This window comes from Cynocephalus volans, chromosome 14, assembly GCF_027409185.1.
Source record: "Cynocephalus volans isolate mCynVol1 chromosome 14, mCynVol1.pri, whole genome shotgun sequence".
NCBI lineage: Eukaryota > Metazoa > Chordata > Mammalia > Dermoptera > Cynocephalidae > Cynocephalus > Cynocephalus volans.
The window spans coordinates 20201953-20228001 of NC_084473.1; the positions used below are offsets into that span (position 1 = coordinate 20201953).

At 35.5% G+C, this 26049-nt stretch overlaps 1 protein-coding gene across 1 annotated transcript in view; it reads right to left on the reverse strand.

The window, feature by feature from the left end:
* LDAH (lipid droplet associated hydrolase) overlaps nucleotides 1-26049 on the reverse strand; it is a 120249-nt gene that overhangs the window by 31485 nt on the left and 62715 nt on the right. The window contains exon 5 of the mRNA XM_063078711.1: nucleotides 12197-12431. Within this exon, the coding sequence (XP_062934781.1) occupies nucleotides 12197-12431 (235 nt within the window). The remainder of the gene's footprint in view (nucleotides 1-12196; nucleotides 12432-26049) is intronic.

Consider the following 26049-nt stretch of genomic DNA (forward strand, 5'->3'; position numbering starts at 1 on the left):
GCAGGAAGTTTTATTTTAAACTCCCTTTAAAATAAAAGATATAACAATAATCATGCAAACTGAGATGGGCTCAACTGTGGATAGATGAATCTGGACATACTTCCAAGAGGACCTGTGGCAATTAAGAAATAAAATGTAGGGAGCTGGCGAGTTAGCTCAGTTGTTTAAAATGCAGTGTTGTAACACCAGGGTCAAGGATTCAGGTCTTTATATTGGCCAGGCACCAAAAAAAAATAAAAAATAAAAATAAAAATATAAAATAAGTAAAATAAAATAAAATGTAGACCCCAGTCTGAAGTTATCTTGTTTGGACTGGTGAAGCCCAAAGACACTCTGGAGGAACATGGCTATGGTGGATTTTAGTTGGATGAACAGGGAATGGAGTTAACTGTCTCAGCTACGTTCTTGGTAGGTAGGGTATTCTGCGATTAAGTCCATGGAAGATGAGTCCCAATACCATCTTGGAGTGGAGATGAAGTAGATATGATGTAACTATCCAAAAGCCAGTAAAAAATCCCTAATTTCCCTTGACTTTCCCTACTGAACCCTGGGAAAGTAAAGACATGTGATTTCTCTACATCCCTTATAGGAAGTGATGTGACACAGTTCTGGCTACTAACCTATAGGGAGAAGTTCCTGGGTGAGGACTTCTCTTTCTAAATAAGCCAAAGCCTAATCAGGAATAAGCTTTTTGCTTTTTTCCCCCCTTTCCCCTTCTTTCTGTCTGAATGTCAGTCATGAGGCCTAGAGCTATAGGAGCCATCAGGTGAGCACAAGATGATGAGCATGAGGAGAAAGGTCTATGTGTTAAGGATGACAGAGTGGAAATACAGAAAGAACCCACATCCCTGATGGCACTGATGAGATGTCATCTCCCTCTGGACTGCCTATGCCTAGATTTCTTGGTGCATGAGAAAAAGGATTTCTATCTGCTTAGGCCACTATAATTTAGTTTTCTGTTATCTTACAGTTAAACTCAATCCCAGCTGATAAAAGGGAATAAAGATAGGGCCTTTGAACTTTCTGGGTGTTTTTGGTCATAACACAGGGGTTGACATTGTGCTTAACCTCCTATGAGGTTCTGGTACTTGAATCGGGGAGAAGGGAGGAATCATGCCATATCTGTATGTATCTAGGGCTTCCTTGAGAGGAGGCAGAGGTAGGAGCTGACTGAAAAAGAGTCTTTCCAAGGATAGTCCCTTCCAGCACATCTTATGACGATCCCTGAGGGAGGCATGGTCTGCTGAGTGTAGGAAAATTAAAGATGTTTGTGCCAAGCAGAACTGCATGGCAGCAAAGCTTGGGGTAGAGGACAGATTGTGAGATTGGAAGATCCTGGAGACAAGAGTAGCACACTCTCCAGCAGAGCTCCATGCAGAATGAGCTGCAGGCAGAGTACGGCTGGGGTCCTAAGGCACCAACCAGGAGGGTTTGTCAAAAGAGCAAGTAGGACAAGACATGCTCAAAAACCCAGATGAAGGCTTCTTACAGTGGAAATTATTCAGCAGCTCTTTATTTTTTTCCAGGTTGTTTTCTACCTTTCCTGATGGTGCCAAGTGTGGCATTTTAACAATGTGAAAACCAGACCTAAAAAAGTAATTCTCTCATTCTAAAATTTCTGCATAATTTGGAGAAATGTTTATTATTCACATAATTTATTACCTATTTCTCTATAAGCCAGGACTCTGGTTATTATGACCATCTATTTAGTCTGCAAACAGATAATCTTACCTAAGTGACAATGGGTTCACCGAAGTGAAAAACATAACTCAAGGTGTTGTATGATTTTTAAAAAATAATACAACTTTTCTGCACCCTCATGCTTACTGCAGCTTTATTCACATAGCCAAGATATGGAATCAACCTAGGTGCCCAACCACCTTTGAATGTATTAAAAAAATGTGGTATACATACACAATGGAATACTATGGAGCAATACAGAAAAATAAAATCCTGTCATTTGTGGCAACATGGACAAGCCGGGGATTATATTAAAGGAAATAAGTCAGGCACAGAAAGATAAATACTGCATGTCTCACTCATATATGGGAGCTAAAAAAGTTGAAATAGAAGTAGCGAGCAGAGCTGTGGTTTCTAGAGGCTGGGAAGGGGAGGAGAGGGGTATAGGGAGCGGTTGGTTAACGAATACACAATTACAGGTAGACAGAAAAAATAAGTTCTAGTAGTCTACAGTAGTGCTAGGTATCTATAATTAACACTAATTTATTGTATGTTTTTAAATGGCTAGAAGAGAGGAGCTCACATATTCTCATCACAAAGAAATGATAAATTTTTGTGGGACTGCAAAATGTTGCAGCCTCTATGGAAAATGGTATGGAGGTTCCTCAAACAATTGCAGATAGATCTACCATACGACCCAGCTATCCCACTGTTGGGAATATACCCAGAGGAATGGAAATCATCAAGTCGAAGGTATACCTGTTCCCCAATGTTCATCGCAGCACTCTTTACAATAGCCAAGAGTTGGAACCAGCTGAAATGTCCATCATCAGATGAGTGGATATGGAAAATGTGGTACATCTACACAATGGAATACTACTCAGCTATAAAAACGAATGAAATACTGCCATTTGCAACAACATGGATGGACCTTGAGAGAATTATATTAAGTGAAACGAGTCAGGCACAGAAAGAGAAATACCACATGTTCTCACTTATTGGTGGGCGCTAAAAATTAATATATAAATTCACACACACACACACACACACACACAACCGGGGGGGGGGGGGGAGAAGATATAACAACCACAATTACTTGAAGTTGATACGACAAGCAAACAGAAAGGACATTGTTGGGGGGGGAGGGAGGAGGGAGGGAGGTTTTGGTGATGGGGAGCAATAATCAGCCACAATGTATATCGACAAAATAAAATTAAAAAAAAAAAAAAAAAAAAAGAAATGATAAATTTTTGTGGTGCTGAATATACTAATTACACTGATTTGATCATCGCACACTGTATACCTGTATTGAAATATAATTCTGAACCACATAAACATGTACAATTATTATGTGTCAATTAAAAAATAAATTAAAAATACAACTTTTTAGACTGGCAGATAATTTTAAAGTATAAACAAAAATTTCTTTAGAAATAATAGTAAGTTATTCATTGGGCTATTTAATTCTAAAGCAGAGATGACATCCTAGTACTATATCTAATCACCTTTTGTCCTAAATCCTAAAAATGACCAAAAAAAAATCACTAAAAACAAAAAACTTTTCCTTCTTTCCCAAATTTTTGGATAAACTTCCATGAATCGTTAAAAGCTGCAGCTGGGTTTTATAAACATATTTTATTTCACAAGCTGTTCACGTAAGTGAGAGAATAGGTAACATGGGAGTCTTGTCTCATCTTATTCAAAAAATCGACTATGTTTCAATAAAAAAAAAAAGAAAAATAATTATCCTGGAACTGAATTAAAAATATTCTGAGAAAAAAATTTGTGATTCTTTAGTGAACCTTATGTTGTCAGCTCATAACAGTTAAATAGTTCAGTTCACTTTATACCATTACAAATGTTTTAAGAAGTTATTTCCTTATTGATTAAGGAAAGAAAAGATTACGAATTTTTTTTTTTTTTACAAGAATGTATTCAACAAAGTAACATAACCCACCAGGAATTCCCGAGGTCTCTGCACCATGTTTTTCTAGTTAGATAACTGAAAGGAATTAAAACATCAATTTGGCTTAACTAACAAAAATACCCCAGAATATTTTTAAAAGTTAATTATTTTGACCTGTGATACTGCTGAGCTAAAATACATTTTCTGTTAACTTTGATCAGAAAATCCAATTTAGCTGTCTCAGTGAAAAGTCCATTTCTCGTGAAGTGGAAGAACATCTGCTCTAAAGAAAATATGTAGTAGCAAGCATTCCAGAATTAAAATTAAAGGAAAAAATCCATATGTTCTTTAAAAATTACATTTAAAACAATCTAGTTACACAAATTACACTCATGAACACTGTGATAAAATTTATAATGTATGCTAACTGAATCAGGGCTACTCTTCTCTGAATGCTAGATGGGAAATGATGTTTCACTCACGCACACGAAGAACTCTAAGGTCACAGAACTCCAGCCTGCAGGAAGATGTGCCATCTTTGCCAAAAGGGCAGCAGCATTTGAAATATTTGAATATTTTGGTTCCTTGAATTTTTCAGTGATTACAACAACAACAACAAAAAAATGTGTGTATAAACTAAAGGATACAGAAAAACAGTTTCTATCTAGATAGGGCAGGATTTATTATCCACCACTTGGACTAGCAAACTTCCTCCATTTGTTTCTGTAAGATTTCTATTGAAGCACAGACGTTACATAATAGGCAAACACTGCAAGGCCTCCTAAAAGTCAAGCTGGCAAGCTAAAGGTCATCGTCTGGATGACAGTTAAGCCACAGAGATGCAGGTTGTCAGCGGGAATATCTGGTTGGACCAGATAGGACCAATGGGAATGATCTCTGACCTGGTCTTCTTTTCCCTTGATAACCCCTGTCTTCGTGTAACCTGAAACCATGCCACCAACCCAAGTGACTGGTATGAGTATTGGTAACCTTCACCATTCATAGAGCATAAGCTCTGGTGGAGCCCACAGATCATCTGCAAAGGTTAGGGTCTTCTGTTGAGTGTTGCTCTCTCTCAGCTGAGAGCTTCCTCTATTTGTAGTAAGCAAGGTACTAGGAAGCACCTAAGGGAGGGCCAGGGCAAACTTGGGCAAAAGCAGCTTCTGTGACGGTTGTTGCAAGAGGAGGCAAGAGTGGCACTAGGGATCCAGAGAAGACAGGTAGGAAGAGGCTGGCTAGGATGTTTGACATGCCTGGTTAATGATCAGCCTAGAGTCACTAATAGGAGTCTGAACTAAGTACCCAAGTAGAGAATGAACAGAGAAACCAAAGAAAAATAAGACCGGTAATTCTCACCTCCCTTCCTTTTACCCAAAGTTACACAGACTAGGTGGGTAATGGGAAAACAACAGAGACCCCTGGAGTACTGGTTACTTGGACATCAGAAAGCCAGATCTAGAGCCAAGGGATTAGACAATCAGAGAAGAAAAGGATGATAAAGAAAGGAACAGTGGGCCGAGCCCGTGGCACACTCGGTAGGGTGCGGCACTGGGTGTGCGGCGATGCTCCCGCCGTGGGTTCGGATCCTATATAGGAATGGCCAGTGCACTCACTGGCTGAGTGCCGGTCACCAAAAAAAAAAATAAATAAAATAAAAAAAGAAAGGAACAGTAAGAAATAGAAAGAAAAGGAAATAGTAGGGCTGTGCTCCAAAAGTTTGTTTGCAAGTTAGTTGTTTGGAACAGAGATGTAGCAATGTGGCTGAATGTTCAGTCTGGTTTATAGAGTCTACTTTGCACATGGTGTAACTCTACTACAGTTGTGTGGAAAAGGAAGCCCAGCAACAATGTGACTGACTGCCTTCGTCGGAGAGGGTGAACTGTCTTGCTCCCTGCTGCCTGCACTTGGCGCTGCTGGAAGATGCAGCAGTAGGAGGTCAATCACTGCAACTAAAAGGAAGACTCCTTTCTTCAAGTGTAGCTTTTGGAGTCTACTTCTCCAAGAGGGTGTTTATAACTCTTTTGTAGAAAAAATGGAAAATAACCTTATATAATTACCTGTTTTAATTAAAACATTAAACATTTGATTACATGTCATATATAATGTATTATATATTCACTAAATATATGTCTGTGTAATTTTATTGCTGTACCTAAACTTTTCATATATAAATAGAAAAGCAAATAAAACTTTCTTATATCCCATGTTCTGATTTGGGTTTAGAAAATATTTCTAAGGAGGCATAAGGAAAGCACAGGTAGCTGCCTAGTCCTGGAGCTCTGCGTCTTCAACCTTCTCAGTGTCTCAAGGACCAGAAGCACCTAATTCAGGCAGTCAGGATGAAGGAAACACCTATCCCAGGGAGGAGAATGGAGTCGCTAGCTGGAGAATGTTTTTCATTTTTAATTCAACTTTTGTTTTAACTGTAGACTCACATGCAGGTGTAAGAAATAATAGAGATATCCGTGTACTCTTTATTCAGTTTCTCCTAATAGTAACATCTTATAAAACTATAGTATAATATTACTACCAGGACTCTGACATTGAGATGGTCAAGATACTAAAGAATCCCTCATCACAAGGATCTCTCTTGTTGCCCTTTCATAACTGCATCCACTTCCCTGCTTACCCTCCTTTACTCTTAACCCCTGGCAACCACTAATCTGTTCTCCATTTCTACAACTTTTCATTTCAAGAATGTTATATAAATGGAACCATGTGACCTTTTGGGATTGATTTTTTTCACTGAGCATAATTCTCTAGAAATTCATCCAAGTTGTTGTGTGTATTAATAGTTTGTTCTTTTTTATCGTTGGGTAGTGTTCCATGGTATGGCTGTACCACCAGTTGCTCAATCTTTTACCCACTGAAAGACACCTGGGTTGTTTCCAGGTTGGGGCTATTATAAATAAAGCTGTTATAAATATTCATATACATATCAGTTTTCATTTATCAGGGATGAATGTCTAGGAGTGCAATGGATGGGTCATATGGTAGCTAAGTTTTATTCTTTAAAAAACTGCCCAACTGTTTTCCAGAGTGGGTGTACCATTTGATACTACCAGTAGCAATGTATGAGTGGTCCAATTTTGCTGTATCCTCACCAGCATTTGCTGTTGCTATTTTTTATTTTAGCCATTCTGACAGTCATGTGATGATATCTCATTGTGATCTTAATTTGCATTTTCATAATGGCTAATGCTGTTGAACATCTTTCCATGTGCTTATTCGACTTCTGTATATCCTCTTTGGTAAAACATCTGTTCATGTTTTGGGCCCATTTTCTAAATGGACTGTTTAGATTTTTATTATTGAGGTTGGGGAGTTTTTCATACACTCTAGATAACAGCTCTTTGATGGATATGTGGTTTGTAAATATTTTCTTCCAGTCTGTAGCTTGTCCTTTTAAAAGAGTCTTTAATAGACCAACATTTTACTTTTGGTGAAGTCCAGTTTATCAATTTTTCATTTTATGAATTATGCTTTTTTGTCTAAGAACTCTTTGCCTTATCCTAGATCCTGAAGATTTTCTATTTTTTTCCTAAAAGAATTATAGTTTTAAGTTTTTTATATACATTCATGATCTATTTTCAGTTTATAAGGTGTAAGGTTCTCCACTCCCCTCCCATTCCTTCCTTCCTTCCTTGCCTAGATATAGCCAAATGTTCCAGCAATGTTTGTTGAAAAGGCAATCTTCTTTCATCTAATTGCTTTTGCAATCTTGTCAAATATCAACTGATCTATGTGTCAAGCCCTCCACCAACATGCATATCAATTTGGGGAAAAACTGATATCTTTAATGTATTGAGTGGGTCTTCCCATCCATGAACCTGGTGTGTCTCTCCATTTATTTAGGTCTTCTTTCATTTCTTTCGTCAGTATTTACGGTTTCTAGGTTATAAATTCTATATGTGCTTTGCTGCATTTATGCCTAAGAATTTCATTTTTTTTAATAACTGTAAATGGTACTGTAATTTCAATTTGGTTTCCATTGCTAGTGTATAGAAATAATACTAATTTTTGTATGTTTATGTTGTATCCTGTGTTGACCTGCTGACAATCTTGTGACCTACAAATAGCAACAGTTTAATTTCTTCCTTTCTGATCTGTGTGTGTTTTATTTCCTTTTTTTGCCTTATTAGATTGACTAGAACTTCCAGTAGTATGTTGAATAAGAGTGGCAAATCCTTGTTTCTGATGTTAGGGAGAAAACATTCAAAATGTGTTATTTATTTATTTTTCCTACATCAGTTAGTATGATCATGTGATTTTTCTTTGTTAGCCTGTTAATATGGCAGACTATATATCGATGGAATTTTGAACGAGCTTTGCATCCCTGGGGAAAAAAAAAAAAACATTTGGTCATGATATATCATTCTTTTATATACTGCTAAATTCTATTTGCTAATATTTTGCTAAAGATGCTTGTGTCGGTATTTATAGGAGACACTGGCTATAGTTTTCCTTTTTTGTACTGTTTTGTCTGGTTTTGGTATTAGTACTAGCTTCAAAAATGAATTGGAATGTGTTCCCTCCTCTTCTATTTTCTGTAAAAGATTGGATAGAACCAGTGTTAATTTTTCTTTCAACATTTGGTAGAATTCTCCAGCAAAACCATCTGGACCTGGAAACGTTTTTGAAGAGTTTTAAAATTAAGAATTTAATTTCTTTGACAGTTATAGGGCTATTCAAATTACCTATTTCATCTTGGGAGAGTTATGGCAGTTTGAGATTTTTCAGGAAATGGTCCATTTTATTTAAGTTGTCAAATTTATGAGTGTAGAGTTGTTCACAGTAATCCTTACTATCCTTTTGATGTCTGTAGAGTCTGTAGTAATATCTCTTATTTCATATATGATATTGTTAATTTGTGTCTTCATCCTCTTTTTCTTCATCAGTCTTGCTAGAGGTTTGTCAATTTTATTGATCTTTTCAAAGTATCAACTTTTTCTTTCACTGATTTTCTTTACTGTTTTTCTTTTTATTTTCAATTTCCCTGACTTCTATTCGTGTTATTTCCTTCCTTCTCCTTGTTTTGGGTTTATTTCACTCTTCTTTTTCTAGGTTCTCAAGGTTGGAGATTAGGTTACTGATTTAAGACTTTTTCTCTTTTCTAATGTAAGACTTCTTTTTTGTAATGTAAACATTTTCTAATATAAGATATAAATTTTTCTCTCATCACTTTTTAGCTGTGTCCAGAAAATTTTGATATGTTGTATTTTTACTTTCACTAAGTTTCATTATTTAAATGTAGTATTAAATTTCTTTGTGATTCCCTCTCTGACTCATGGATTGTTTGGAAGTAGGTGGTTCAGTTTCCAAGTGTTTGGAGATTTAACTGTTGTTTTTCTGTTACTGATTTCTAGTTTGATTCCACTGTGGTCACAGAACGTACTCTGTGTTATTTCAATTATATATTCAATTATTTCAATATGTTGAAATTTGTTTTATGGCCCAGGATATAGTTCATCTTGGTATATGTTCCATGAGTGCTTGAAAGTAACACTGAAAGTGTATTCAGTTTTGGGTAAAGTGTTCTATAAATGTCTATTTGATTCTGTTGGTTGATATTACTGTCCAGTTTTCCTATATCCTTGCTAATTTCTTGATTTGTTCTATCACATCTTGAGAGGGTTGTTTAAGTGCTCAACTATAATTATGGATTTGTCTATTACTCCTTTCAGTTCTATCTTTTTTTGCTTCATATATTTTTCAGCTTTCTTGTTTGATGCATGTACATTTAGGATTGCTACGTCTTCTTGGTAGACTTCTTATTGTTGGTCTGTCCCTTTCACTCTTACATAATGTCTCTCCCTGTCCCTGGTAGTTTTATTTGCTCTGAAGTCTATTTTATCTGATATATAGCCATTTCTAGTTTCTTTTGATTACAAATGTTTGCATGATATATCTTTTCCCATCCTTTTATTTTTTTTTAAATTTAAATTTTATTTTTTATTATACATAAATGTGGGGGATACATTGATTTTCAGTAATTGGGTAGAATGTGTGATGGTTAGATCAGTATAGTTAGCTTATTTATCATTACAATATGCAATCATTCTTTGTGCCTGTTGACCAATTCCTCATTAGCCCCCCACCCTCTCCTCCTTCCCTCCTTTTTTCCACCTCTAGTTTTCTAGAAGTTCAACATATTACTGTGATTGTTGTTTGTCTTTTTCTTTCTCTCTGTTTCTCTTTGTTGTTCATTTGTTTACTTATGGATTCAGCTCCCAGTGATGAATGAGAACATGCAGTATTTCTCTTTCTGTACCTGGGTTGTTTCACTTAGGATAATTTTCTCCCGGCTCATCTGTGTTGTTGAAAACGTTAGAATTTCATTCTTTTTTATGGCTGAGTAGTATTCCATTGTGTATATATACCACAACTTCCTTATCCAATCATCCACTGATGGACATTTAGGTTGGTTCCATAGTCTAGCTATTGTAAATAGAGCTGCAATAAACATGGGAGTGCAGGTATGCCTATGACAACAAACTAGAAGAAAAAGAGATCAAGAAAGCAAGCTCACTTACAATAGTCTCCAAAAAAATAAAATACCTAGTAGTAAATTTAACCAAAGAGGTGAAAGATCTCCATAATGAGAACTACAAATCAGTTCTGAAAGAAATTAGACACTAAGAGATAGAAAGACATTCCTTGTTCATGGATTGGAAAAATCAATGTAGTAAAAATGTTCACACTACCCAAAGCCATCCACAGATTCAGTGTGATTCCCACCAAAATACCAATGATACAGAAACAGAAAAAGCAATCCTAACATTCAGATAGAACAATAAAGACCCCAAATAACGAAAGCAATCCTGAGCAAAAAAAGTAAAGCTGGAGACATTACACTTCCTGACATCAAACCATATTACAAATATCTAGTAACGAAAACAGCATGGTACTGGCATAAAAACAGACATGTGGACCAATGGAACAGAATAGAGAACTCAGAAATCAACACACATATTTACAGCAAACTGATCTTTGAAAAAGGTACCAAGAACATACATTGGGGAAAAGACTGCCTCTTCAATAAATGGTGCTGGGAAAACTGGATATCCATTTGTAGAAGAATGAAACTTGATCTGTACCTTTCATCATATACCAAAATCAACTCGGAAATGCATTAGAAACCTAAATATGAGACCTGAAACTTTAAAACTCCTAGAAGAAAACATAGGGGAAATTCTATAGGATTCAGGACTGGACAATGACTTTATGAATAACACCCCAAAAGCACAAATAAAAAAAGAAAAAATAAACAAATGGGATTATATCAAACTAAAAACTTCTGCATAGCAAAGGAAACAATCAACAGAGTGAAAAGATATCCTACAGAATGGGAGAAAATATTTGCAAAAAATGCATCTGACAAGGGATTAATATCCAGAATATGCAAAGAGCTCAGAAAACTTTACAGCAAAAAACCCCAAACAATCCAATTTAAAAATGGGCAAAGGAGCTGAATAGACAGACATTTCTCAAAGACATACAAATGGCCAACAGACATATGAAAAAAGGCTCAACATCACTAATCATCAGGGAAATGAAAATCAAAACCACTCTGAGATATCACCCCACCCCAATCAGACTGGCTATTATAAAAAAGACAGAGAATAACAAATGCTTGTAAGGATGTGGAGAGAAAGGAACCCTCCTGCACTGTTTGTGGGACTGTAATTTAGTATAGCCATTATGGAGAACAGTATGCAGGTTCCTTAAACAACTACAGATAGAACTTCCAGCAATCCCACTCCTGGGAATATATCCAAAGGATTTGAAAACATCCTTTTACTTTCAACCTACCTATATTGTTATATTTGAACTGCATTTTTTTGAAAACAGCCTGTAGTTGTGTCATGTTTTTTATCCACTCTGACAATCTCTGTCTTTTAATTGGTATATTTAGACCACTTACATTCAATGTAATCATTAATACATTAGGGCTTTGTTTTCTGTCATTTCTTATTATTTTATTATAAAAGTCATTTATAAATACAGAATAAATTAGTATTACCTAAAAATATAGATTACATCTTAAAACAACATTGAAGCCAAGATGTAAAGTAGCAAAAACTTTCCCTGGCTCATTCAGAAAATACAATCAGCAAAGCACCCAGTATTAAAATGTATTACCATGATGATTATTCATTACTTTCATAACTTAAAACCCCTCCAAAAACATTAAAAGGAAAAAATAAAAGCATAACCTGTTAACTCTATAGAAATAATGGGCCTGGTTTCCTTGGGCTGTATCTTGCAAAGTACTCCCACTGAACTAATAAGGCAGACCTTGGATTCTTGCAAGGACTCCATATATACTATGTGCTATGTAGAAGAGAATTGTTTCTTACTGTCCTACAGCTAGAGTGGATAATCAGAAGCATAAGGTGAAATTAAAGCTTGATGAGGCTTTACTATCTTTTTGTCATACAGAACACGCTTCACCCTATTTTCAATTTTATTTATTTCTAATTTTAGACTTTTGGGAGAGAAAAATACCCAACAAATAATTCTTTGCTTGATATGTGTCCACTGTGTAAAGTTATTCTCTAAACACTTTCTGACACAAGAATAAATATATACATTTTAAAACATGCTTACCCTGGCAGAAAGGTTCGAATACATTCATCAGTGAAAATTCACACTCTAGGTTCATTGCTTGAAGGCCCATTCTGATGAACAAGGACTTGATTTTCTCAGGACATGGTTTAAATAACAAGTAGCTAATAACATAGACAGCATATCGAAACCAGCACAAAAGTGGAGTGGCAATCCTGCCATTGGGTGACTCAGACATTCGCTCAATTGTTGGAAAGAGCAGAAAGGAGCGAATTACCTACAATAAAGAAACATATTTTAATGAGAAATTTTCTTAAGGAATAGCCCATTACTTTATTGTTTCTTCTATATAGTATTGAAAAATGACTGAGTTTTACAAAATGACTAGAGATCTGTTCAGACTGAGAAGAACCATCATCCACACTGCCCTCTCTGCCCATAACCAATATAGGTAGGATATAAGGGTGTCCCTTGAGGTGTTGGGGTTAATTTCCAGGGTGGGGAGGAATCAGATTCCTAAATACCTCCTAGATGCTGGTAGCAATTCACAATTCCTTTGAAGGACTGCTGAAAGTATAAATTAATATATAATTTTAGTACTTATACCAACTTAATTAACTAATGATGATACCAGAAGAAAGCAGAGCCACAAAAAAGCCTCCATTTCTATTCAGCATTTCTTTTTTTGACTGTATGTGAAGACAGTTCACTTTTGGAAAGCTCTTCTATTCCTTAATCTTACCAGCCAAAGACAGTCTTTCATAGGACCAAATATATTTCTAATAACTGATTTAACCTTAATAAAGTGCAAGTCAGGTACAAAAAAAGCTGAGAATTTTTATTTAGCAAGGGAAAATGTTTAAGGACAAAAATATCACTTCAACTTATCAGAATATCAGGAAATATAATCTAATAGTACTGCAAAAGAAAAAAAGAACATCACTAAAACTATTTTAAATTTAACATTATTTACCATATTATCATTTTCAAAATTAATACATGAAAATAATATCTATGGGGGATCAGAAAAGTCAAAGTAGGTAAGCAAAATCACCTTTTTTTTTTTTTTTTAAAGATGACTGGTAAGGGGATCTTAACCCTTGACTTGGTGTTGTCAGCACCACTCTCTCCCAAGTGAGCAATGGGCTGGCCCTAGCATAATCCCTATTAACAGAGTAATATAAATGGAATAGATCAACAATGTTAACAGATCGTACAGCAGGGAAAGAGAATGGAGATTATGACTTTACTTTTTCTTTTAACCACATTTTAAATGGTTAAGTATAACATACAAAACATAAACATACAACATATCAAATCATTATAAAATGAATGGCTAGGTGGGTCAAGAAAAATTGCCAGAGGCCCTGTCTGTGCATCTTCCAATCACAACTCCTTTCTCTGGTCTCATCTTAGGTAAGCTTTTCCTTATATCAATATTTATAATTCATTAATACTATAATCACTTTCTTATTTTGTTTCACATTAATACTTATCATCCCTTAATACTATCGCTTATTTTTGCCTGTTAATGAACTTTATATAAATGTTATCATACATTATGCTGTCCTGTTTTTACTCCTTTCACTCAACATCATGTTTATAAGATTCATCCATGTTGATGTATGTGGCAATAGTTTATTCACTATCTTTGCTATATAGTTTCCCATGGTATGTATATACCACAAATTATTTATTTTAGTCTTTCCAGATTGACTTCTTTCTTTACTAATATGAATTTAAAAATTTTACATATCTTTTCATGGCTTGAAAGGTTTTTGTTTGTTTTTGATTTTTTAAGAGCTGAATAATATTGCATTGTCTGAATGTACTACAGTTTATTTATCCATTCACCTACTGAGGGACATCTTGGTTGCTTCAAAGTTTTGGCAATTATAAATAAAGATGCTATAAACACCCATGTGCAGGCTTGAGTGTGGACACAAGTTTTCAACTCCTTTGGGTAAATACCTAGGAGCACAATTGCTGGATCAGATGGTAAGAGCATGTTTAGTTTTACACAAAACTGTCAAACTGTCTTCCAAACTGGCTGTACCATTTTGACTCCCACCAGTAATGAATGAGAGTTCCTACTGCTCCATATCCTCATCAGCATTTCATGTTGTCAGAATTCTGGCCATTCTAATAGGTAGTGGTATCTCACTGTTGTTTTAACTTACATTTCCTTGATGACATGTGTATTAGTCCGTTTCTGTTGCTTATAACAGAATATCTGAAACTGGGTGATTTATAAAGAAAAGAAAATTTACTGCTTACAGTTTCAGAGGCTGGGAAGTCCAAAGATCAGGGAACACAGCTGGTAAAGGTCTTGGTGGAGCACAGAGAGAGGGACTCTTCATGCTCCCCTTTTAAAGCCCACAAAAACATGCTCCTAACTACCATTATTAATCCATTCACTATAGCATGGTCATATAGTCTAATCACCTCTGCAAGGCCCTACTTTCAATTACCACAATAGGATTTCCCACTCTCCTAACACTGTCACAGTGGGAGTCAAGTTTTTGGGGGACACTCAATCCAAGGCAACATGTGATATGAAGCATCTTCTCATATGCTTATTTGCCAACAGTATATTTTCCTAGGTAAAGTGTCTGTTAAGGTCTTTGGCCCATTTTTCAATAGGGTTGGCTTTTTTTCTTATTGTTGAGTTTTAAGAGTTCTTTTTATATTTTGGATAACAGTACTCAGTACTTTATCAGATGTGTATTTTGCAAATATTTTCTCCCAGTTCATGGTTTGTCTTATTCTCTTGACATTGTGTCTTTCACAGAAATTTTTAATTTTAATGAGATCCAGCTTACGCATTAATTATTTCGTCGATTCTGCCTTCAGTATTTTATCTAAAAACTCATTATTACTTCCAAGGTCATCTAGGTTTTCTGGTATGTTATCTTCTATGAGTTCTTTAGCTTTGCATTTCACATTTAGGTCTATGATCCATTTTGAGCTATTTTATGACAGGTGTAAGGTCTGTGTCTAGATTTTTTTTTTTTTTTTTGCATGTAGACGTCCAGTTGTTCCAGCAATATTTGTTGTAGACTATCTTTGCTCCATTATATTGCCTTTGCTCCTTTGTGAAAGATTAGTTGACTATATTTATCTAGGTCTACTTTGGGACTCTGTATTCTGTTCCATTGATCATTTTGTCTGTTCTTCTGCAAATACTACACTGTCTTGATTACTGCAGCTTTCTTAAAGTCTTGTCTTAAAGTCATGTACTGTCAATTCTTCAACTTTGTTCTCCTCCTTCAATATTCTGGGTATTTTGCCTCTCTATGTGAATTTTAGAATCAGTTTCTCAATATCCACAAAATAATTTGCTGAGATTTTGATTGGAGTTTCACTGAATCTATTGATCAAGTCAGGAGGAACTGACATCTTAACAATAATATATCCATGGGCATGGAATATCTCTCAATTTACTTAGTTCTTCTTTGATTTTGTTCATCAGAGTTTTGCAGTTTTCCTCATTTTGTTATATTTATACCTAAGTATTTAATTTTGAGGGGGGGTGTTAATGTATACATTATTGTGTTTTTTCACTTCAAATTTCACTTGTTGATTGATGGTAAACATGAAAACAACTGACTTTTGTATATTACACCTGTATTCTGCAACCTTGCAATAATTGCTTAATAGTTCCAGGAATTTTTGTTGCTGCTGTTAATTCTTTCAGATTTTCAACATAGACAATCATATAATCTACAAAGAAAGAGTTTTATTTCTTCCTTCCTAATCTGTATACCTTTTGTTTCCTTTTCTTGACTAATTACATTAGCAAGCACATCTAGTAGAATGCTACAAAGGGATAGTGAGAGGGAAAATCTTGGCTTTATTCCTGATCTTAGTGGAAAAGTGTCAAGTTTCTCACCATTAAATATAATGTTAGCTATAGGTTTTTTGTAGATATTCCTTGTGAAGCTGAGGAAGTTCCCTTCCATTCTTAGTTTACTGGAACAAACTAGAATAAAGATCTAGGAATAAACTAGGAATAAAGATCAACTAGGATAAAAACTAAGAAAGTTTTTATCATGAGGAGTTACACTGTGTCAAATGCTTTTCCTGCATGTGCTGATATGATTATGAAATTTTTCTTTTTCAGCGTATTTCTGTGATGAATTACATTAATTTTATTTTCTTAAACTTTTAAAATTCTAAATTGACAAATTATAGCTGTATATACTCATGGGGTAAAAAGTGATGTTATGGAATAACCGAATCAATCTAGTTAACATATCCATCATTTCAAAAATTTATCATTTTTTGTGCTGATAACATTTGAAATTTATTCAGTGATTTTGAAATGTATAGTACACTATTATTTACTATATTCACCATGCTGTGCAATATATATCAAAGAAAAAACTTATTCTCTCTAATTAAAGGTTTTTACCCTTTGACTGCTCCCATTTGTGCCGCCACACCAGCCTCTGGTAACCAACATTCTATGTGCTGCTTTTTTGAGTTTGTTTTAGATTCCACGTGTAAGTGAGAAAATGTGGTATTTGTCTTTCTGTCCTGGCTCTTTTCACTAAGCGAACGTTCTCCAGTTCCATCCATGTTGATGCAAAATTACAAAATTTCTTTCTTTTTAAAGGCTAAAGAGTATATCATTGTGTACATATACCACATTTTCTTTATCCATTCATCTGTTGATGGACACTTAGGTTGATTCTATAATTTGACTACTGTGAATAGTACGGCAATGCACACGAGAGTGCAGACATCTCTTCAAAATAATGATTTCAAATATTTTGGGTAAATACCCAGAAGTGGGGTTGCAGGATCTAAATTGATTTTCAAATGTTCAACAAGCCTTGCATACCTAGGATAAATTGTACTTGGTCACGGTTTATAATTCTTTTTACATATTGTAGATTCAATTTGCTAAAATTTTGTTGAGGATGTTTGCATCTATATTCATGAAAGATATTGGTTTGTAGATTTCTTTTCTTGTAATGTCTTTATCTGGTGTTGGTATGAAGGTAATGCTGACCTTATATCTTTGTTCCCCTATAGGTAAGGTTTTTTTCCCCTCTGACTTCTTTCAGAATTTATTCTTCATTTTCAATTTTCTGTAGTTTGAAAATAATATGCCTAGCTGTAGTGTTTTTCTCCCTTTTTTTTGGTCATTTATTCTGCATAGTGTTTTCTGAGTTGCAATATTCACTGTGAGAACCTGACTGGGCTCTTGGAAGTAAATCTCACAAAATCATGTGATTCCCCATGATTGGGATTCCCTGGAATTTTTAAGTTTCAGAGTTGTACAAATTAAGCATGCAGCAATTCATCAATTACAGTTTGGGTCCTACCCTGGCACCGGTTCCTACATGGGTCTCTGCTCATGAGTTTGCTCTGGTAAGCCATGACTCCCTTCCTGTACTCACCAGCCTTTCTCTCCAACATTTGGGGCAGTGGTTTGTCTTGGGTCATCCCCTCCCTTATGAATTTAAGAAGAGTTGTTGATTTTTCAGTCTGTTCAGCTTTTTACTTGCTGTTAGAATGAAGTGGTAACTTCTAGGCTCCTTATATTTTGAACTGGAAACCAGAAGTACAATTAACATTTTTGTGCATGTCTCTTGGTAAACGTGTGCACATATTTCTGTTGGCTATATTGCCTCAAAATACAAATACTGGGCCATATGATATGCATATGTTCAGTTCTAGTAGATAATCCCAAACAGTTTTCCAAATTAGTTGTATCAATTTACCCCCCTACCAGCAGCACATACCCACCAACAGGGTTACAAGGTGTACAAAGATTTCAATTTCTTCATATTCTTACCAGTACTTGTTATTTTTTTAATAGCTGTCCTAACAGGTGTGAGGTGATATACCATCGTGGTTTTGATTTGTATTTCCTTGATTATTAGTGATGTTGAGCACCTTTTCATATACCTGTTGGCTGTCTATATGTCTTCTCTGAAACAATGTCTATTCAAGTCCTTCGCCCATTTTTAATTTGGATTTAGTCTCTTCTTTTTGTGGTTACTGTTCTTTGTGCCTTGTTTAAGAAACTCTTCTCTAACCCAAAATCATGAAGATATTTTTTCATTCCAAGTCATTTTTTATAAATTAAATAGTGCCACCACCTATCTGTTCTACAATGTAGGTTTAAACCTTTGGCTGTGTTTAACTTTAGCTGTGAATTTGTTTCTCTGATTTCAGATATCAGTGATTTGCTTTACCAATTCTTTTATTATTTATACTTCTTCCGAATGAACTTAACGCACTTTTCCTGGTAGGCCCTGAGAGGTTTTTGTGAACCGTCTCTTTTTAATCTTCTATTGTGGACAGTCATTTTTCATAGTAACACACAATGGGGAAAGGACAGTCTTTTCAATACATGTAGGTGGGACAACTGGATATCCACATGCAGAAGAATGAAATTAGACTTTCATCTCAAGCCATATATAAAAATCAACTCAAAATGAATTAAAGACTTAAATGTTAAGACCTGTAACTGGAAAACTACTAGAAGAAAACAAGAGGGAAAAGCTCCATGACATTAATATAAGCAATAATTTTTTTGGATATGGCCCCAAAAACACAGATAACAAAAGTGTATATAGAAAAATGGGATTATAGCAAGCTAAAAAGCTTCTGCACTGCCAAGGAAACAATCAACAGAACGAAGAGATGATCAACAGAATGGGAGAAAATATTTGCAAACCATACATCTGGCAAGGGGTTAATATCCAAAATATATAAGGAATTCAAACAACTCAACAGCAAGAAAACAATTCGATTAAACAATAGGCAAAGAACTAGAATAGACATTTCTCAAAAACAGACGTACAAATCGCTGACGGGAATATGAAAAAATGCTCAACGTCATTAATCATCAGAGAAATGCAAATTAAAACCATAATGACATATCACCTCACACCTGTTACAATGGCAATTATCAAAAAGACAAAAGATAAGTGCTGGTAAGGATGTAGAGAAAAGGAAACCCTTGCACACTGTTGGTGGGAATGTAAACGAGCACAGCTATCATGGGAAAACAGTATGGAGGTTCCTCCAAAAAAAATTAAAAATAGAACTACCATATGATCCAGCAATCTCACTACTGGTTATATATCCAAAGGAAATGACATCAATTTGTCAAAGAGATATATCCGCACTCCCACATTCACCGTAGCATTATTCACAATAGCCAAGACATAGAAACAATGTAAGTGGGGGAGGGAGAGCAAGCGCAAAGGCCGTAAGATAGAGAGCTAATGCGGTGTGTCTGAGAGGCAGGTGAATGGTATTGCCAGAGCAGAGTGTTTGAAGAGGAGAGCAGTTCAAGTTGTAATCACAGAGGCTGCAGCAGGGAAAGATGATGTCAGGTCTAACAGGACTTTGATTGTTTACTCTGAGTGAGCTGGGAAGACCTTGAAAGGTTTTGAAAACAGGAGTACACATATGACTTGGGTGTTAACAGGATTATTATGGTTGTTGTATTGTTAATACTGTCTTGGAAGTACTAAATCAATTATATTAGACAAGATAAAACTAGAATTATAAATATTGGAACGGCAAAATGACTATTATTTGCAGCTTACATTTAAAACTTTAAAAAAAAAATCCCATGTATAAAAATAGCTACATATAAATGTAAAAAGAAATGTACTACACTTATCTAAAGAAACTTTAAAATCCAGTGGATGTTTCTTTGTTCTTCTACTGCAAAAGAGATATAAATTCTCCTACTAAATTAATCTACCAGTTCAATTTAATATGAATTAAAATATCAAAAGATGATCCTTATTTTGAAATTTGACAAACTATATTAATGTTTATTTGGAAAACAAAATGCACTAAATATTACACATATTATGAAGCTACAATAATTAAAACCATTTGATACCAGAAAAGAATCACACAGCTTGGGCTGGCTGGTCAGTTCAGTTGGTTAAAGTGTGGTGCTGATAACACCAAGGTGCAGGGTTCAATCCCTGTATTGGCCAGCTGCCAAAAAGAAGAAAAAAAAAAAAAAAGAAAAAGAAAAAGCCAGCACACATTTATCAGTGCTGGCCAGTTAGCTCAGTTAGTTACAGTGCAGCCTTATAACACCAAGGTTACAGGTTTGGTTCCCTGTACTAGCCAGCCACCTAAAGACAAACAAAAAATAATCACACAGCTTGATGGAACAAAAAAAGAGTCTAGAAACACACCTGAACAGATATAGAAATTAAATTTATGATAAAGATATCAGTGATGAAAAAAAGAGTTACTCAATAAATACAGTTGTGAAAACTGAAAAACAGAATTATTAAGACTGGTAATAAGTGTCCACGATTAGGAGCAGTTACATAAATTAGGATATATCCTTCAGTGGAATATATTATATCACGATGAAATGTTATGTAGATTTGCACATGCTGACAATGAGCAATGTGTAAGTTCTGTTTCTTCTTTGAAACCAGCTTGTTGAGAATGTGAACAAAAAGGAGTTAGCAAGCTTCAAATAAGACATGCTAAGCCATGGGGCTCATATGTTCTTCGGGCTTTTTATTCTGAAAGCACAAAGGTATTTTTGCTTATTTTTAGGTTCCTCAACTGTCCCGTAAGTGATACCTGGAAAATCAGATGTGACTGAATATTGCAGTCGCTACTAACTGTAATTCAACCATTCAACTCTCAATCTTATTTTCTCCATACAACTTTAAAAAATATTAGTAAATAACCCAACCGACTACTATCAGAGACTTGGTTGAAAAATAATTTCAGGGAATAATGTGATATCAGTACATTTAATCCTAATTCCCTAAACATTGTGCATTCAAAATACCACCATAGATAAGAGAAAATATTCAGAACTAAGACTCTTAAAAACTATCAAATTCTGTGTTAGGAAAGAATCTGTTTATGGAAGAAGACAAATATATAAAACACATTACAAACATTTTAAATGGCAAAGTTAGAAAGAAGTATTTTGGGTTTTTTTTCCCCCTTGAATCCACAGTTTTTGTTTGTTTCTTTGTTTGTTTGTTAAACCAGAGCAATCAACTGACAAAATGATCTGTTTTCCAAGGAATCTGGTAATTGAGTCGTGTAGGGTAACTCGTTGCTATTTTAGTTTCAAGTTTATTCACTTAAAAGTAAGGGGCTTCCGTGTGTTTATTAAAATGTCGTCAAAGAATTGGAGAATATAAATGGTTAATTCACCTACTGTCAAACTAAAACATGTACCATACAGATTCCATACTAGCTATGTAAGCCATAGTACATAAGGAACTTCAGACTGATCAAATCAGCTGGCAGAAACAGGAAGCAATCCATTATTTTGATAAATGATCCTTTACTATGATCCATGTTAAACAAAACTGCATGCAATAGAAACTGTAAAAATACATGAGCAACTGCTGTATTTGGTTGATCTATATCAATAACAAATTGAGAATTAAAGTGCACTCTGAAATCATGAGAATGGACCAAAACAGTAAAGAAGTTCTAGTATGTACTCTGAATGTATCATTGCCTTGCGAAAATATACGACGACCAAACATAGTTTATCACAATTAATACTTAGTTGATGAGAATGGTTTTCCTCTCTTGCCTTGGAGAACAACAGTTATTTCTTGATGGATTAAACTTACTTTTCCTTGATATCGTAATGATAATTTCAATAAAATTTATAGTCTAAAATTGACAGGATAAGTCACAGTAATAAAATTTTCTTTTATTCCTCATCTAGAAATCTACTGGCAAAAAAAAAAAAAAAAAAAAAAATCATCCAAATCAGAGAAGTACGCCTAATTTTATAACACAGCTGTGCAGAAAAGGTTTCCAAATCTGTGTACATGACAAAACATTTTCTTGTTATTGTCTCATTAAAGAAAGAACTTTCAGGCTGTCAATTCATTTTACAGTAAGAAAATATTGCCACATATTTCACATTCTCATTTGAAATGTACCAGAGTTAACTTTTGATAATGAAACACATCATGTTTTCTTGAACAGTACAGGAAAGTAAATGTGCACACTTGGACTTTTTATACTGGATACATGTGGGGGTTAGAGATAGCATTTTGATGTTTATTTTTCTTGAATTTATTATTATTATTACAGTAGTAATCATTTTTCAGAAAGTTAGTTAAGGGGCCGACCCCGTGGCTCACTCGGGAGAGTGCGGCACTGAGAGCACAGCAGCGCTGGGAGCACCGAGGCCGCAGGTTCGGATCCTATATAGGGATGGCTGGTGTGTGTGGTTTGTGTGCAATCTGTTTCATTAAATAGGCCTTAAAAAACAAACAAACAAAAACCCCAAAAAACGAAAGAGTAAATCTAAAAAAAACCCTTCATAAAGTTTACAACTTAGATAGTTAATTACAGATGCATTCATTTTCCTGGGAAAGCAGCAATGATGCCTATGTGTTACCACAAAGTGAAGCCACAACAAATAGTACTCTGACATCTTCAAAAGAATGGCATCACTGCTATTTGTTTATTAGTTTGGCCCACCTGCTGCAGTAAGGGCAGGGTGCTTCCCCACTGTACAGTTGAAAACAAGAAAACAGCATATAGTTTTTCTTTTTATATGATTGCACTGTTAAGGCATGTCTTAGTGAACATGCAATAAAAACCAGACAGCTTTCAAAGATAAAGTTGCTGGCGGTCAAAGTGTAGATCTAGAAATCATCCTAGTTTGGTTTATCTCTTCTCCCCAGAAGGCCATGTTTTCCTCTCCTTAGAATCAGACTGGAAACATAAGCCTATTCAGCTTATTTAACAAGTACGAAGTTTATAAACTGCAAATGCCGTTATACTTTAATCATCATGAGCTTGCTTTTTGAGATCTTCCCCATATTCTGTCTTAAAAATTTCATACATCAGTGAGACAGGAATGTGCCCCACAGTAGGGATGTACTTACAATAACAGTAGTAGTGATAACGTACTATTTTCTAGTAATACACTAATGCACTTTATATACATTTATCTCATTTAATACCTATAACAACCCTATGAAATAAGTTTCTTCATCCATAGATGAGAAAACTGAGATTCAGGTACAAAATGACAAAGATGAGATATTAAAACCAAAAAAGGCCACTTCAGAGCCCATGTCATTAATCTTTATATACACTATATACTTCTAAACAAAAGAATTTCTTTGTAATCATTATTGCTCGAAGACACAATTTCCTTATGGTTAAACCAATCACTACTATTATTATTAGAGATGGGCCAATCTTCACAAGTATCTCAAATAATTTAGCTTCAGAAATAACTAACCCCATATCCTAAGAAGTAAAGCATGAGATTCACATTTATTTTATTTATTTTTTATTTTTATTTTTTTTGTCTTTTTCGTGACTGGCACTTAGCCAGTGAGTGCACCGGCCATCCCTATATAGGATCCGAACCCCAGCGGGAGCGTCGCTGCGCTCCCAGCGCCGCACTCTCCGGAGTGCGCCACGGGCTCGGCCCCATTTATTTTACTTTGAATGCAAAATGAAATCTCAGCTTGAAATCTCTTGGAATCTTCTTCCTTTTGAGTTGTTCAGATTCAGAATTACTGAGAATTCATTCAGAAAATAATGATGCTCACTGAAGATGATTCTTTACAAGCTGCTCTGTAGTACAATAATCTCCAATGGAGCACCTGTTATTCTGAATTGAACAGTGTTCTCCAGATAGCCTCAGAATTTAGTGAATGGTAACAGTAGCAAATTCACCCTCATGCCTACAGCTACAAAGTTCTCGCATGACTACTATAGCCTTTGGCAATATCAGGCCTAGAAAGGCCATGGTTCTCAATGGCAAAGCTACAGAGAAATGTGAAAGGACAGCTTTGCTGACCATGAATTGCCATTTGGCAGCTCTTAACTTGGAGCTGGAGTACTATGTGTAGGTCAGGAAACAAAACAAAACAAATCTCAATTGTATGGCAAATAGTTAAAAACCTCAGTCTTCAAAAGCTTAGATCTAGAGTGACTGAGATGAAGAGTCAGTTATTAAGCCTAAGAGTTGTTCATATTTGTTCACTCATTGCAGATATCTTGAGTACCTACAATATGCCAGATGTTGTGCTGAGGGCTAGTGAACAAAAGAAAGTCTCTGCCCTCAGTGAACTTAAAGTCTAGAGGGAGAGATATCTATAATAATGCACGATTGGTAATAAGACATGGGAAACATAAAACAGGTACTAGAAATCTCCTGTCTATCTTGGCCTCGGAACCTTGTAAAAAGGGTCTCAGAAAGAAAATTTTTTGACAGTCACTGAGTACCCACACAAGCAAAGCGCTTAGGATAGAGTACAGGGTTATTCAGGGGAATCTGTAAAAAAATTCTTCACCATTTAACTTTGCTGAAAGACATTGCGAATCATGTACACTTCAGTTCCATACACTAAATACGACCTTTACACCTGTACTAAGATGAAGCAAAGGTATGCTTCACAGAGTTTCAGACTAAGAGGTAGTGTGACACAGTGGAAAGGCCCCTAGCTGGAGGTATGTACTGGGGACATGCCAAAGCATCAGACAACAAGGGATTTCTGCCACAGAAGCTGTCCCCACTTCTCAGAAGTCAACTGGTATGCACAAAGTGTGGCTTTCTTTTTCCATTTATCTGGCAAAAAGCAAATCCATCAGTTAGAGCAGCTAAGACCTCAAGAGTTAGAGACTAAAACTTGGCAATACAAGCAGTTAACTCATGGGCAAAAGGTTAGACCAAAATGACTGAAGGAAGTGCACAAATCCCCATCCCAGCTTTGATAATGAAATAGGAAAGGATCTGCCAAAGTCAGCTCAGGAAAAAATTAAGATGTATCAAAGACATATTTTATGCTTATTCCTTCTTTGCAGGTCCCTAAAGGGGCTCTTCCTCCTCCTTCTGACTCCCAGACACACTGGCTTCACGAAGGCAACATCCCTCCTGGTGGTGCCACAATATCTCCTAGGCTCAGCAATTCCCAAGTAGGTTCCTGAGTCCCACCACTGCTTCAATGAACTTGAGGTCTTAGTTTCCAAAGAGCTCAGAGAAAGGATGTCTGCCTCTGGTAAGATGCTTACCTCTCCTAACAGGATTGGACAGCATTCCTGATAGCCTTTAGATGTCTCTCCCAGCTCTCAAGAATACTTTGTATACAAATAAGGCCCTAGCTTATCAAATCAAAAATGCTCCATGGCATCTGCAAATGCTATATGATGGAACTGAGAATCATATACTGTTACCAGTTCAAATTTTAGTCAGTAACTAAAAGATTCATTCACTTCAAAGGACCTAGAAAATTGTTCGGTAAATATAGACAATATCTCCAGTTAATAGAATTAATTGATGCTTTGCAAATGCATGCATTGAAAGTTCGCATGTTTGCCACCATAAATCAAAGGAAACTGATTTTGAAATAATTTTGTGATATTCTCAACTAAGTTCCACATGCCTTTTAAAGGTAAAATAATTTCCTTTAATGTTGTACAACCTTTAGGAAAGGTTTCTAGAATATAGTTTCCGTGTAAAATATAGTTACTGCATCAAAAATGTATGCTCTGTTAGGGAAAGTGCTTTGTGAGTGCTTTTAGTTAGTCTTCCTATAAGATATAAACATGTTATTTCAGTCTGGCTGGTTAGCTCAGTTGGTTAGAGCATAGGACTGATAATGCCAAGGTCCAAGGTTTGATCCCTGTACTGGTTAGCCTCCCCGCAGAAAAGCAACAAAAAAACCCCAGAATATGTCGTTTCAGATTTTTATTGTGACATGAAGATATTTCCTTTTGTCCTTTGAAAAAACACTCCAAAGCAATAAGAAAACCATGAAATAGACATACCTCCATCTTTAATAAATCTCGGGGACATCTGTAACGGCAAACCACAATACAGTCTCCCTCAGTCTAAGAGGGTAAATGCCTCTGAAAGGGTCCTTATAGAGCATATTCCA